Source organism: Anomalospiza imberbis, chromosome 2 (genome assembly GCF_031753505.1).
Source record: "Anomalospiza imberbis isolate Cuckoo-Finch-1a 21T00152 chromosome 2, ASM3175350v1, whole genome shotgun sequence".
Classification (NCBI taxonomy): Eukaryota; Metazoa; Chordata; class Aves; order Passeriformes; family Viduidae; genus Anomalospiza; species Anomalospiza imberbis.
Window position 1 is genome coordinate 57,427,915 of NC_089682.1, and position 15,204 is coordinate 57,443,118.

At 37.3% G+C, this 15,204-nt stretch overlaps 1 protein-coding gene across 1 annotated transcript in view; it reads left to right on the forward strand.

Moving 5' to 3' along the window:
- USP12 (ubiquitin specific peptidase 12) overlaps positions 1-15,204 on the forward strand; it is a 32,672-nt gene that overhangs the window by 1,995 nt on the left and 15,473 nt on the right. The window contains exons 2-3 of the mRNA XM_068181225.1: positions 9,010-9,090; positions 14,517-14,730. Coding sequence (XP_068037326.1) covers positions 9,010-9,090; positions 14,517-14,730 — 295 coding nt within the window. The remainder of the gene's footprint in view (positions 1-9,009; positions 9,091-14,516; positions 14,731-15,204) is intronic.

Consider the following 15,204-nt stretch of genomic DNA (forward strand, 5'->3'; position numbering starts at 1 on the left):
GTGAAGGAGCACGTGGTATTTACTGTGGTGTTGTTCAGAACCATGTGGTTGAGGCGAGGCAGATCTTTTTAATTCTAACAAGAGTCAAATGCTTATGTTTAAGCATATGTTTTACAAAATTGAAGAGGATTATAATTGCTGAGTAATACCATTTCTTTTTTCTGGCAATGCTTCTTTGTGTCAACACACTTTGATAAAGTGCCAGACAACTACCTAAGAATTCTTACAAGTTTTTCTTGCCTTTTCCCATGCCTGTTACAAGAACTCTCAGACTGTTCTGTGTCTTCTTGTGAAGATAACAGTTTTTGTTAGTACAAAACCAGTAACAGGCAATTTTTGTCAAGAGACAGTTTATGCCTACACAAACCTAACATGTGCATACACTTATTATCTGTAACAGAGCAGTCTAGAACTGTATTGAAGAAAGCCTTCCACTGCAGTTCTGCGTTTCATGACTTCTTTTTTTTTAATCCAAATTCAAGTTTTGCTTCTGCTGACCCATTTATATTTTATGTGTCTTAGCCCTGTTGTTCAAGCCCCAAATACTATAAATCAATATATTATGTTTTACATAATATATGTATGGGCAGATTGTGTGGGTACAGTGAAGAGCGATAACCAGTATGTTTAGTTTATCTGTGATACCTTTTGGGGATGATCTTCCAGGAGGACATCCTCTGTGTTGGTTGATAGATACCTTTGTATATGCTGCATTAGTTCATTGATCAAACACCTCAGTGTTCATACCTATGTTAACAGAGCTCTTTCTGCAGTAGTGTGTCCTAGTGTTATATCGCCTTTCTGTTTCCTTAAAATTCTTTGCTTTATACCACCATTCACGTGCTTCCTTGTGCTGTAGTAAGTCTCAATTTCAAGGCTGGAGATTGTGAAAAAGCACTGAAAATACCTTTGTCCTTGAGTGCTTTAGCCACTGTTCCTGTTGCAAAATGGATGAGGTTAAAATTGTGTGGTCTACTTTTTAAAATTATTTTCAAAGTCTTTGCAGTAAAAGTAGAACTTGGTCTTTACCCTCATCCATGAGTAAAACTGCAATCAAAGCCTTACTTGACTGAACTATAAGGGATTTTTATGCATGGCTGAGGAGGGATAAAGTAACCTAAGCTAACTGCAATGAAGGTGTGCCCCATGTTATGGTCACTGATTTCATCTAGTACTTCTGACTTCTGCTTCTGTTGTCTAGAATCCAGGAAACACTTGCTAGCAGTTAAAAGGCATCAAGTCTTTGAGTAGCTGAAGCAAAGAGAAGGTAGAAATTACATTTGTAGCTTAAAAGCTATGAAAAGCCTCTAAGACGTGAGTCTCAGACATACACAAGGAAGTTGTAATGCTAGTAGTAATTGTTTTCAGTGTTTCTTCTAGAAAGTGGTTGATGATGTTGGCACAACCTGAAAAAGTGTGATAATATTTTAAAATGATGCTAATTTAGAAGCTGTAGCATTAGACATCAAAATCTTAATGTTTTGGGTGTTTGTCTATGTATTCCCTTCTCTGTCTGCCATCTCAGCATCTTGCATACAGGGTCTGTCACTGAATGTCTTCAGTGATTGTTTCAGCCCCCCCAGCGCTGACATCAAATACATAGTTGGTGGTTAGATGTTGATTGTGTGATGTAACGGTGTGTTCTGCGTGAGAACCTCTGCTTTTCTTACAATCCAAAGTTTTGTTCTGTTTTTGAGAGAATTTAAGACATGTGGACCCACTCTGAATGGCTGGCTATTCTCCTTTTCCTGCCTGCCTCCTCTCCAGGGGCACTGTCACAAGCATCCTCTTGCCCATTTCAGTCACATTTCACAAGCGTGAAGATGTTTCAGAGGTACTAGAGTTGAAACAAGCATTTGTGAGAAAAGGCATCTTAGAGGAAGCAGACCCTGGCAGTGCCCAGCTGCGGGAAGGTTGAAGTGCCCCTACCTTGAATGTCCTAGCAGAGAGGCTTAATAAACACTCCCAGTTGCAGGAAAATTTTCTAGCTAACTGTGAGAGAGGCGTGCATTTAAGGGCTTTCTTACTGCTTCAGGAATTGTTTGTTTACAATAGGGTTTCAAACCTGATTGTGAAATCTGCACTTAATGTAAATTGATGTTTGCCAGAGTCTGCAGCCAGCCAGCAATGGCTATGATGTACTCAATTGTGTTCCTTCTAATTGTGCTGTCTCCTCTGAAGCACAAATTATAAGACTTAAACATTGATTGATAGTCAGGTTAACAGATTCCACAGGAAAGTATACAGAGGACCCATGCTGGAAGAAATGAGAATTGAATTACAGCAAGGAAAGAAAATTTATGGGAAAACAGCTTCAAAATGAGAAGATGACAGAAAAAAAAATAGCAGAGAAGTAAAGGACTAAAGTAACAGAGCGGAAGCCACAGTCTTGTGAGGTTCCTTTATCCAGCTGTCTGACTTGCTCATGTAGCACAGTTGGCAAGAAGGAACATGTGCTGTGTCTCAGCCACTGCATTTCACTCTGGCACGATGACCTGGATCTGCCGTGCTCCATGGACCCGAGCGTTCAGACACGTGTTCTGTTGGGGTGGCTCTGTTGCAAGCCCAGGAGTTTTTGGAGAAGTATTTGTTAGGCAAATGGGGTAGGAGCTTACACCACAGTGGGGAAGTCCACTCATCTGCTGGAGTTCTTATCAGGAGACACTTCGATGATAAACATGATACTGGGATTCAAGCATTTGTTGTCATCATTTTTCTAGCTGTAACATGCTACAATATGGTAATAAAAGATGAATATTTATATTTGGTCTTTAGAATACTGGGTTTGTGGTACTGTTTAGTATACTAATTAATTTAGACAAATTTGTTTTCAATTTTCCTCAAAATAGGAATTTGACTCTAACATAAATCAGTTGTCAAATATGAAACACAGAGAAGGGATTCTCAAAGTTACGTAGTTGTAAAGCAGTATGTCTACCAGCACAGGGAATTACTTAGTTGACATATTACTTATTTGGATGATTTGATTTCTGTAAGTGTTCCATTTTCTTTTTACCCGCACACGTGTATATTCATCTTGCATGTTCTAAGCACAAGGAAAAATGAAATATGAATTTGGACTCTAGTCTTGGCAGCAGAATTTTTAGCTGTGTCAGTGGGAAGAACTGATTCTGTTACCGGTCAGTTATGTAGTCTTTGTATTTACTTTTTACGTTCCTGAAGCAACTAGTTTGCATTAAAACATATAGGAATGATTCTGTAAAAATGTGCCGAAAAGGGCTTTTTCTATTCAAATTTCCTGAGGGGAAGAGGTGTATAAAAGCCCTGTGTAAGGGCTGACTTTTGTTTTTGTGGGTTAGGAAGAATGCCAAAATAAAATGCTTTTAACAAACGGTTTATTTCAGTAACATCAGATAGATCTTTCAGTTGAGGAAAGAAGAAAATCTAGATCTTTTCTGTAATGTAAAACCAGAAGGTTGTATTAACGTAAGTAGACCAGAATAGGAAAACATTTTTACTATCTTTTATAAACTCAAATTCTTTTTATGATTTCATGAAAATGGGAAGTTATAAAAGCAATATATTTGTTTTCTGAAACTGGAATTACGTAAGTAATAAAAGCATATGAAACACACCACAGGATGCAGTTTATCAAAAACAACTATTGAGTAAATGTGTTTTCCCCACTTGCCCTGCATTTTGGGTAGTTAGGTGAGTCTGATTTTTCTGAATTACTAACTTGTCTTTGACTTCAGTGTTCAAAAGGATACACCATCACACACTTGTCATATATGAGGAAGTGCGACTATAACTAGTTGCTGTGAAGGAAAATACATTGTGAATGTTCAGTGGGCCATGAAAAGATGGGTTTGGTAGACATACCATATGTGAAGAGAAATTAATTTTGTGCTTTGGTATAATTTTCCTTACCCAGGCAGAGGTGTTTTTACTTCATACTCAAAAATTCTTTTGTCTTAGCTGCACATGGTAAAAGTATACAGGACTATGTCTTAGACTGAATAATAAAATAACACTTATATTTGAAAATATTTAAAAGGCATTGACTGAAACTATCCAAATATTTCATGTATTAATAATGCATGTTCTTTTGCAACAAAATAAACAACAACAATTATTGAATCCCACTCACATTTCACTGCTACTTCCTGTCTAGAAACAGTATCAAAAGAATTGTGTTTCAGTTTTGGTTGCAATTGAAGCAACAAATTTAAGACAGCTGATTTAAGATAGCTGTCCCCTGTCTTTGCTCTTAGTCCTGATTCACGTGAATACACAGAAATGTATGAATTCACATATTCTGATCAAATGTGACTGGAAGAGTAGAATTCTGCATTTCTTCTTTAACAGAGAATTCCTGTCACAGTGCATTAATTAGTGCATTGGACTGTGAAATTCTGTATATCTTCACTAGTTGCATGAATCTTTCTAATCTAGGAAAAAAAAAAGAAAGCACTAGTGAGTGCTTCTGTACTGAGATGTATTTTTGCAAATTATAAATAATTCCATTAATTTTACACTTGTTCAGGAACATTGTTATTCCTGATTACTGAGTTTCCCTTTTACTGATAATGCCCTTCTGTCGCTAGAAAGAGTAATTGTTCTGTGTTTTGTGGTGGTATGGTTCATTTACCTATAGCTAAGGTCATATTTAAAAAATTTCATTTACATATACCGGTGCAACATGGTTTAGTTATTTGAGTCACCTTTAGTCAGTGTTGTTCCTTGCTTCTTGAATGAGGTGAGCAGCATTGTAGGGAAGGATCTGTCATACTGCATGTGTGAAGGGAGAAATGGATCTTCAGGATGCTGGTGACAAATGTAAGTTTTCAGATAAGAAATTTGTTTTAAAAGTAAAATTCTGATTTTACTTAGGAAATTTACAGCTTAGTTAAATTAGAGGGTAAAGCTGTTAAACAATTCAAAAGATGACCCACCAAGCTATCAAGTGACCTTTATTCTAGACAGGGATAAATTAAAGCCCCCTATCCAAGGCCAGTAAGACGTGTAAGCTCCCAAGCATGTTAGGCTGGTTATGAATCAAGGCTTTGTAAGGGAAATTCTGCCTGCTAGGTTGGATGCTAATGACAAGGTAGGACACTTTAAAATTGCAATTGTTTGCCTGCTTGCTGACATGTTTTTAGACAGCATTTTTAATGTAGGTTGGCATCCCAATTTACCATGCTTTGGTTTGCATTTTGGGAGCGGTCTTAGAGTGCACAAATTAGATGACTTCTGGAGGAAACTACAGCAGACAACATAGATCAGCTGCAGCTGGTGTTCAGTCACAAAACCAGCCTATAACTAATCTGGCAAGAATGCTCTGAAACCCAAGGTGTGTATGTCAGGTGCTAAGCACCAGCTGATTTGTTTTACAGACTGGCTCCACTTATCCCTGTGTCAGCTGTTGGTGTGTCTCAGAAAGATTAGTCCAACATGAAACACCACAACAGTGTGGCCTCTGAGGCTGTGAGAAAAGGCACTAATAAATGGCATTTCATTATATTGTTCCAGCAAGTGAAAAACTAAGCAAACAAAAACCGCATCTGCGTTTGTGCTTTGTTTTTTTCTACCCTTTCTTTGTCGAAATGTAAGGCATCAGCGTGCTTTTTAGTTTATTTTAGAAATTTGGGATGATGTATATTTGTAAAACATGAAAATCAGGAAAATACAACCATACACATTTCAAAGATAATACATCTTCCTATTCCACTATATTTCCTGGGCTTTGATTCCACTAAACTGAAATAAAGCCCTTATCTAGTTAGTGTTAAGTGTGTTGATTTTTACAAAACTCTTTTGAAAAAAAAAAGTTGAGAGTTTTACTTAAGGTACTTCTATAGTAAACACAGATTCTTATCCCTTCATTAAGAAATTAGCTTTTAAGGCAAAATTTATAAATCCAGTGGTATAACTTTTTTGTTTAACTTGATGGAGGAGATAAAGCAATTAATGTTCAACTGATTTGAACATGATTAAATAAAGGTTACATGACTTAGCATTTTGAAGGATGAAGTCTGCAGTAGTTCAGTTTCATACCTAACTTTCATTAGGTTTGTGAAGATCTTCATGTAATCATTGATAAATTTCAGTAAAAAATAAAGAGCAAATCTTGATTTCATATTGTGTTTTTGTAAACACACCTTAGTTGCTGGACTTTCCACTTTGTAAAACTGCATTTCATCAACTGTGAGAAATGAGTGTTCTCTCTGCCTGTGCTCTTGCCTCTGTGCTGGAAGGGGGTTAATGTAAGGCAGTGCTTGGTTATGCAGCTGTATGGCTTTTACACTGATGCGATGCAAAAAGTGGCAAATCCCAGAACTACTGCAATATTAACATCTTCTTGGACTTCTGCTGTGCCTCTGTTGCTTCTCATTTCTGGATAATGGCCATGTGTCCTTCCCCTCAGAAGAACAAGGGAAATTGGAGGTGGATGTGTTGACCAGACATAATGATGTTCCTTTCTATCCCCTGTGTAATATCAAAGCCAGGTTGCAGTGTGGAGACTGAACACCTGTTGTATGTGTTATTAAGTGAGCCCCCCAAAAAAGAGAGTTTTATTTGGGGATTTTCCCTGGGGATTCCAGTTAAGTGGCAGAGGAATAAATTCTCTACTCTGCAGCATACAGCACAGCCTGAAATTTCCCAAGTCTAGTTCAGGTCCAGTAACTCCAACTTGGCCAATGAAGAGAGAGGCACTCCCACTTATGCCTTAAACCTCCTGTGTCCTCATGTCCAAGAGATGATACAGTACCATAATAGTTGGTGGTGCTGCAGTGCTCCCCCTCTGCATCTGCATTTGCATAATGGAATAGTCAGCTGGGATTGATAATGTGGACTGTAATCATGACTGGGAAACACTTTGAAGCAAGGGATAATTAGGTTTTAAAATAACTTTTATGGGTCAGTTATGAACACTCATTTTAGTGTGCTCTTGCTCTGTTTCTGCTCTTTGCAAGCAATACACTGTGCACAATATAAATGATTGCTGTGGAGGGAGATAGCATCCTTTATGACAGACAAAAAGAGAGCTGTGAAGGGAAGTCTGAGTAGCTCAAGGGGTTTTATACTGGTGTAAAACATCCATGCTGCTTTGTACTAACATTCATAAACAGCTGCATTTAAACATAGATGATGCCATGCTTTGCAGTCACATGAAAGTCTGAGCCTTGAATGAAGTGTCTTTGAATAATCAGAAAACTGAGACGATCTGGTAGTATCTGAGCCAAGTTGGATCTTTATTGTGCTAGAAAACTAAATACAATGTTCAGGTCTGCACAAACAGAGACATCAATGTTTATATCATAATATTTTCCTTTCAAAGATGGAGTAAAGTAGCTGCTCCACCCTAGGTTTGAAAAGTGAAAGAATTTCCTTAAACCTGCTCTTGAATTTATTTTTAAAGAAGTAGGGATTTTAACAATAGCATAAAAGGCCCCCACAGTTCCTTCTTTTTCCTAGTTTATTTGTAATACTCACCTTGCCGGAGCTTGTGGGTGCATTTAAATAAGGCTGCAAAACTAAATATTCGTAGTCTCAGAGTGCTTTAATCTTAAATGAGGGTTTATACCCCTCTTCCTCACCACTATAATCTCAATTTGAAAACACCTTCTAAAGTAATAAGCCCTGCAGCTAAATCCTCAGGAAAGGAGGGGCTTTATCAAACTGGGTAATTGGAGGGGATGTGACTGATGACAGCAGCTAGGGCTATGCTGTGAATGGAGCAGAGCTGTGGTGTGTCAAGTGTGGAGTGTTCGTGGCTTGTGCCCTGTTCTGGTTAAAGTTATTACCTCCTAATGGACCTTGGAGCACATGCTTCCAGTTTCAGAACTGCTAAGGTAGTTTGTGTAAAGTTCTGCAGTACCACGGTTGTACTGTGGCAGATGCCACATCACCGTTTCATTTTAATTGTATACGTTTTTGACACAGTTCTAATATTCATTCTGTTCCACTACTCCCTGTCTGCAATTAATCTGTGCAATGCTGTGTGCTGTTTTTAGTGCAGTCCGTGATGTAATGTAATTGTTGTAATATGCCATGTAGTGGCTATTTGCTGTATCTTTGGTGTAAAAAATGAACGTGTTGGGGTGGAGTTGCACCTGGTTTTAAGGTTCTTTGATGCATATTATGTTTTATTTTAGCTGTACTTACATTCCTGCTGGAATATTCATGCTCATGTATTAGTCTCATTGAGGATATAAATAGATAGATATAATATAGATATCAGTTTTGTTGAGTGCAAAAAGTTGTATACGTTTCCATTTCTCTAAAAACAGTCAGTGTAAGCTTATTCAAAGCTAGGGTTTTTTGGTTGTCTGAATTTTCCAGCATACAAGTTTTTCTATCTCTAAATAAAAAAGAAAACAAGACTTTTCTTTGAAAACACAGTGTTTACTGCACCAGTTCAGTCAACAGCCACAGAGTAACCAAAGTCACATTCTCTGACTTCTTTTTGAGGATCAGACCCAACAGATTTTTTGGGCAAAGGCTGCAGCATTTGTAGTGCGCACCATCACTGGCTGTACTTCATTTTCTTTTAGTTTTACAAAGTTCAAGGCATTTAGCAAAGCACTTTGAACAAGTTATATTTTCAGTGTATGTGAAACAGACCAGTCGCTTTGCTTCCTGTGAACAATCTGCATCTATTAAATGTTTCTGGAATGTGCTTTGCAGTATGAAAATTATGCTTCTTAGAAAGAGCTCACCAGTTGGCCTTGTATGGCCTGCTTTGAATCCTGTATTAGTGCAAGTCTTACCAAAGTAATTCGACTCTGGAAATAATAAGTAAAGACTATTGAAACAGTTTAATTGCATGAAAATACATAAAAATTATATAACTTTGAGATGCTTTTGAGCAACACATATTTGGAAACATCTCTAAGGTATTTTTTAGTTGTAATCAGGTGTTTTGCAAGTTTTTTTTATGGATGGTTAGTTGGTCTTGATTGTTTATCCTTGCTGAAAAACTCTTTTCCTCAGCTACTTTCACTGTTGCCAAACTAATATTTTGCTGCTTTTGATTTTTCCTAGGGCGCCAATGCCTCAGCTTTGGAGAAAGAGATTGGTCCGGAACAATTTCCAGTCAATGAGCACTATTTTGGTTTGGTTAATGTGAGTCTCAGACCGTAACTTACTGCTTTGAAAGGACAGGAATGGGTTGGTTAAACTACAAGACTGGGATGAGTGAATACTTAGAATTCTGAAAGATATAATCACTGAATATTCACACTATTGAAATGTGTTCCAGTATTTAGTGTATTTGTTGATATATGCTACTGGATTGTTGAAATGGACTCTCTATTGAATACTTTCATTTCGGTTTATTAGTTGTAGGGTAATTTTTACATCACTTTCATGTTATTAAAATGTGTAAGTCTTAAAGAAGGCTATTTAAAATATGTAGCTTGTTGTTCATAATATGCCAACAACGTAAAATAAATACATTAAAAGAAAAAAAATCTTGTGAAAGACTGTGATGCTAGGAAGTATTTATATCTGATATTTATATTAAAATTTAAAAAATGCAGCCCAAAGAGGAAAGCAGAAAGAAATATATTGGATTGTTTGAATCAATAATTATTTTTAAGGAATGATTTAAAGTTTAATTTCTGATGTTACTAATGCAAAGTGTTTCTTGTTAGAAATAGCATTACACTGATGTGAAATATTGAATTAGTCTCTTTATTGGGCTTCAGAAACTACATAGTTAAAACAGGTTGATTTAACAAGAGCTATTGTCTTGCTTTTCTTAATGAAACTGATTTAAATGTTGTGCTGCTACTGTAACGTGTCTCTACCTTCAGGTGCTTAGCACTGACCTGGTTCAAGAGTCCGCAATCTGAGCATGCACTGTGGAGTCAGTAAACACTGCCAAGCTGACTTCCATGCATCTCCAAACAGCATTGCTTAAATTCAAGTGATTTCTTTTCCTTTCTCATGAAAGCTGCAATACCCCCCAGATGCCACGTTGCTTCTCTCGGAAGAGGAAATACAGCAGTTTCACTGTTAATGCCTGTCACTTCTGCAGCTGAGCCGAGGCTTTCCATTTTTCCAGTGACAGGGTTTCTCAAATCTGTTACTCTGTTGACAGATAAACTGTTTTCCTAATTTCTTGTCCAAGTCCAGAGAGGATTTAACACTAAACGGTGAAATTGTATTGTACACCTAATCTTAAAGTTTTACATAGTTTTTACCCTTAAGAGAAGATTCAATAAAGGACAGTCTTCCTAATATGTCATGAAGACCAACAAATTCTGACTTTTTGTACTCAAGGGGAAGTAGAAATTTGAGTGGGTATATGTCATTGCACTCATTTAAGAGGCAGGCAGCTACAATATATCAGAATGCTTTTAATTTTCTGTCTACTACAGGAATTTTGCTTATTCTAGCTTCAAACAATAAAATGTTACGGGCTAAAATTCTTTGAATTGTAACAAATAATAAAATGGGATCTCATTATGTTTATGGCACACAGATGCTGGTTTTCATGTACAGTGGTTGGCAAAGGAAATTGTGATGTTGATGCCTGAATGGTTTTCAGATCTGTTCTGCAGGTTGTGTTTACTAACACAGCACATATACACCATAAATGTGTAATAGGCTTGCAGCATGTAAATCTGCCAGGAAAAGTGAAAGTATCAAGCTATGGCCAATTACTAGAAAGAATGACAGAGATAATGAAAAGAAATACTAGATAATTAGATAATAAATTAGTACTATTAGATTGAGAAGTGATAGAAATCACAGTTTTTGTCTTCATTGATTTCTCTAATTTATTTGTAGCAATTACAGGAAGTGAATCTCCTAGGGGCTTATTAACATTTACTGCTAAGTTTTTCTAATTTGTTTATTGATTTTGTTTGGCCTAACTTTCTCCAGGGTAATGGGGAAAAGGGAAATAATGTGGAAGTCAGTAGCTTTCTTCTAACTGTGCGATAGGTGACCATTTGAGCTCTCTGGGATACAGAAAAGCATTTTACATAAAGATGACAATTCTGAAATAGAGATCTGTCAATTTTCCAGAGGTAGCATAAAAGAGGAGGATGCAAAAGCACTGTCTTACCTCTTTTTCAGCTTTGTGGTAGAATCTAGGGATTGTTCAGAGGATGTGCTGAAAGAGCGATTTGAGAGGTAAAAGAAGACCTAAGAAAGGGCAATTATGGGAAACATATGGAAGACCAGATGGTTGATAGGAATGGAAAATTCAGCTTAGACTTAAAGGGACAATATCATTCACTAAAACACCAGGAAATATCTAAGATACGTGGTAAGATGAAAGCATTAGGAGTGTGATGTCCAATGCATCCAAACAACCAGGAGCGTCAAGTCTGCTTATCATTCTTCTTTCCCTCTTCAGAGCAGTAACGCAAACTGTTCCAATCAATGTGCTTCACAAATTAAATCAGTCATTTTATCCAGTGAGGAGGAAATAAGATTCTTAATCTCAGAGAACTGCCTTGGAAACTCTTCAGCAGTTTACTAGATTTCTAGAGCAGAAGGTTTGGTTATGCAGTCTCTTGCAGTGGATTCATGTGTTTTGGAGAAATCCTTTTCACCGGAATGGCTCATTACAACAAGGAAAAGTTGTTGGAGCTGCCAGTGCATCAGAGCTGGGAAGAACCCTAGAGCTGCTCAATGACTGTGTTCCAAACAAACCTAAGTTCTTGTAAATTTCTTTGTTGAATGGGGTTCAACAACCACATTTCTTCCCAGTTGTATGTGCATCAGAAGAGTAAGCTATAAGACTATAATTGTTCATGGGTGTGCAGTGGTTTTGTTGCACAATGTTTTTGTTTTGCCTACTGTCTCATTTTTCCACATAGGTTTGGGTGTTGTAACTTTGCTTTCAGAATTTAAAAGAGAAAAAGAAAAGGTGTGTGTGTGTGTAAAATGTAGAGAACGCAGTATTTTTGCAAAACAATCTGATTTCTCAGAATTCAAAGCAGAGGAGCAGTATGAACTGATAAAAAGAACAAATGTGGATTTTTTTTTTTACATCTCTTAGTCATCCACAGCCTAAGATGGTCCCAACAAGGTCTTTCTTACATTTTCTACTGCTGTTCTGAGGCAGGCTGGACAAGCATGAAGTCCCCCAGTGCAGGGCTTGCACTCCTGGGTGTTGTGGCTCTGAGGCAGTGCTGGCTGAGCTGGGGAGGAGGAAGGTGTCTCTTGGCAGCACAGCCCACTGCTGAAGGTCCAGGATTAGAAAGCAGAGTGTAGGTGTTGAGTGGGTGGTGGGAGCATGGGGAGGCTGGAGTAAGGCTTTGGGTGTTTCTCTAAAGATGGGAACTGAAGTAATCATGGTGCTAAGGCCAGCATTTGTTCATTTATCAAATTGAGTAGTTGTGTCGTCTAGAAACCTCCCAACCATTTCCCACTTGTTGTTTAGTACAGGTGCCTTTTAATTTTTTTTCATGATTGGAAGCATTTATTTTAAAAATATTTTGAGTTTTGAGGTGATAAAGACTGATGCTTTAGAGATAAAACAAATGTGAACTAATTAAATTTTCTTCAGGAGTTTGCTTTCAAACATTCTCCGGTTGCCTGCTGTGTTTCTGAATCTGGTTGGTGAAAGCCTTTTATGAACTTAATCTGGTTGCTTTTATTTCATACTCACAGGCATGTAGGTTAACATACATTCATATTAAATTAATTTTGTTCAGTGTTCTGAGGTCTTCATATTTTGTTCATCTCTCACCGCATGGTTGCCATTTTAATTAATTTGTCATCAGACTGCTCCTTTTTAAAATTGGAATCTTACGAAAATTCTAATTTGCTTGCTTTTCATCTTTTGACACTTGCTGTAGACATTTTAGCAGTTTTCCAGTTTGATTAAATTTTAAGAACTTTCTTAACACTTTAATGTAGTTCTCTTTTTATGGCTGTTTCTAATTATAAACTCCTAAACAGCTTACAGTATTAAATGTTTTGACAGAAGCTACTGTGTGATTTCATCATCTTCCTTAAGGTAAAAAGCCCCAGTTTGCCTCTTAAGTTCATTGAGTTATTTGTAGATTTGGACCACAAAGAAGCTAATATAAGCATTTTCCTAGCTTAAATAAAGAAAAATAATCGATGTTATATTCATCACTTTTTAATATGGATACCTTATGACATTTTAATATTTTTTGAAAATATACTTCTTATTTATTCTTTGAGTATGTCTTGCTTATTTAGAAAGTAGTTCTTCATATTTCATTAGTTTAAAATAGAGGAAAGTAATTAATTTGCAAGTTGTGTAATTAAATTCCATGGTGCTCTTGTTTGTCTTAATTGGGAGAGAACAAAAAGTAGTTACTTCCCTGTTATTCCTAAAATGTGAAAGCTTTTAGTTCTTTTTCTCTGTTGAAGGAACCTACTCTTAAAATAATCGCTGAAGGCAGTCTTTGCTATGTAATTCTCCCTGTCACAACGATAAAGTCTCAGAATTTGCTATCTCTGTGTGCTGCTATCTCTGTATAACATAAATCTGAATGTTATTTCCACATTTTGCAGAATGTGTGTAGTAGGTGCGTGCTTCGATTTGCAGGCTGTGGGACTGCAGCTGAAAGGTTGGATTACTTGCTGTGGGCCTCGTAAAGATTTTTCCCACACTTTCAGTGTTGGATATTAGGTTCCACTGGAGGAGGGCAGCTTAAAATTAGAGTGGCAGCATAAGATTAGAAGGGCTTTATCCACGGGTGGCTCACCACGCCTTCACAGGTGTGGTGGCGATGTTTGCAGTGTTGGGGTGAGCTGCAGGCAGGGTCAGCGACTTCAGGTGCCTGAGGAGTCTGAGAAGAGGGGAGCATCTGGGGTGTCCTGGTACCAAGTGGGCTATGGACGCTTTTCCTGCTGATTCTGCTTTCCTCCTTCGGTCCAGTGTCGTGTCTCCTTCAAAGTGTGCACATTCCAGTTGTGTTCGCTTTTCCCTGCAATCTTGATTTCAAGCTACCGACTGCCACAGCTTTGAATCCTAAGCAGGCCATGTCACATTGGCATTCAGGAGTGTCCTTAAACAAATCTTGTCACCCTGGAATGAGAACTGAAAATGTAGGATCAGTTAAAGTAGTTATTTTGGACTTTGCTGACAACTCTTAAGATTTGGAGAATCTAATTTCTGAAGTGTGTGAGACGCTCTCCATTTTCAGCTGAATTTCTTCACAGTACAAGGTCATGCTGTGCATGTTCGTTGCTCTTGTGACTGATGTGCGGTAGACAGATATTTTTACCTGAGCATATTTTGGGAGTTGTGACACTGGGGGTATTTTTTGAACATTTTGACCCAAATAAATGTAAAATATTACAAGTAAGTTAAATTTTAAGTGAGACAATATTAAATAGTATTGTTCAAGTTAGCCTAGGTGTTTCATGCACTTACATACAGTGTACTTGGTCATCCTTTGTGAAGCATCAATACGTTTTTCTACCTTAAAGTCAGGAAGAAACTACTTGCAGAAAGTTGGCCCCTGCTTATGCACTCTCTTACAGCTTGGAATTAATTTTACCTCTCTACAGTAATGCAATGCAAACTCACATATCTCTCTCTTATTTTGTAGTTCGGGAATACGTGCTACTGCAATTCAGTTCTCCAGGCACTTTATTTTTGTCGACCATTTCGAGACAAAGTCTTAGCATACAAGAGTCAGCCAAGGAAAAAAGAGAATCTCCTTACATGCTTAGCTGATCTCTTCCACAGTATAGCCACCCAGAAGAAAAAAGTTGGAGTGATACCTCCCAAGAAATTTATAACAAGATTACGAAAAGAAAATGGTAACTTTTTTCTTTTTTTTGTGTAACAATTATAGCAATTGTGATTTAGTTCTGAAGCTGACATAGTGGAATGCTTGTATGTTTGTGCTCTGTAGAATACTTGTATAGAAATACCTATAGCTCTTGGTGCTGTAATATAAACAAGAGGTGGCCCCAGGATAAGGGTGTAACCTTGGAGCAGTTTTGAAAGGGAATGAAATAATGAAATATGTCTCTCTCTCTCTCTCTTCATATAGAGCTAAAGTGTATTGTCATATTGTCACTGGCTGCTTATGAAATTGCTTGCTAGTTTTGTTTTTCTGGGAGTTTAATATTTGTAATCAAAATTCACTGTAAAGTCTTTGTTCTTTGTTTTAAGGAAAATATTTTTTTTTATGGAGGAATCAGTCTCCCAGACTGAGTCTGTGGAAAGACTTGTCCATAAGAATCTAGATTAAATCCCCCCCACCTTTTAAAATTGACTTAGAATTTATA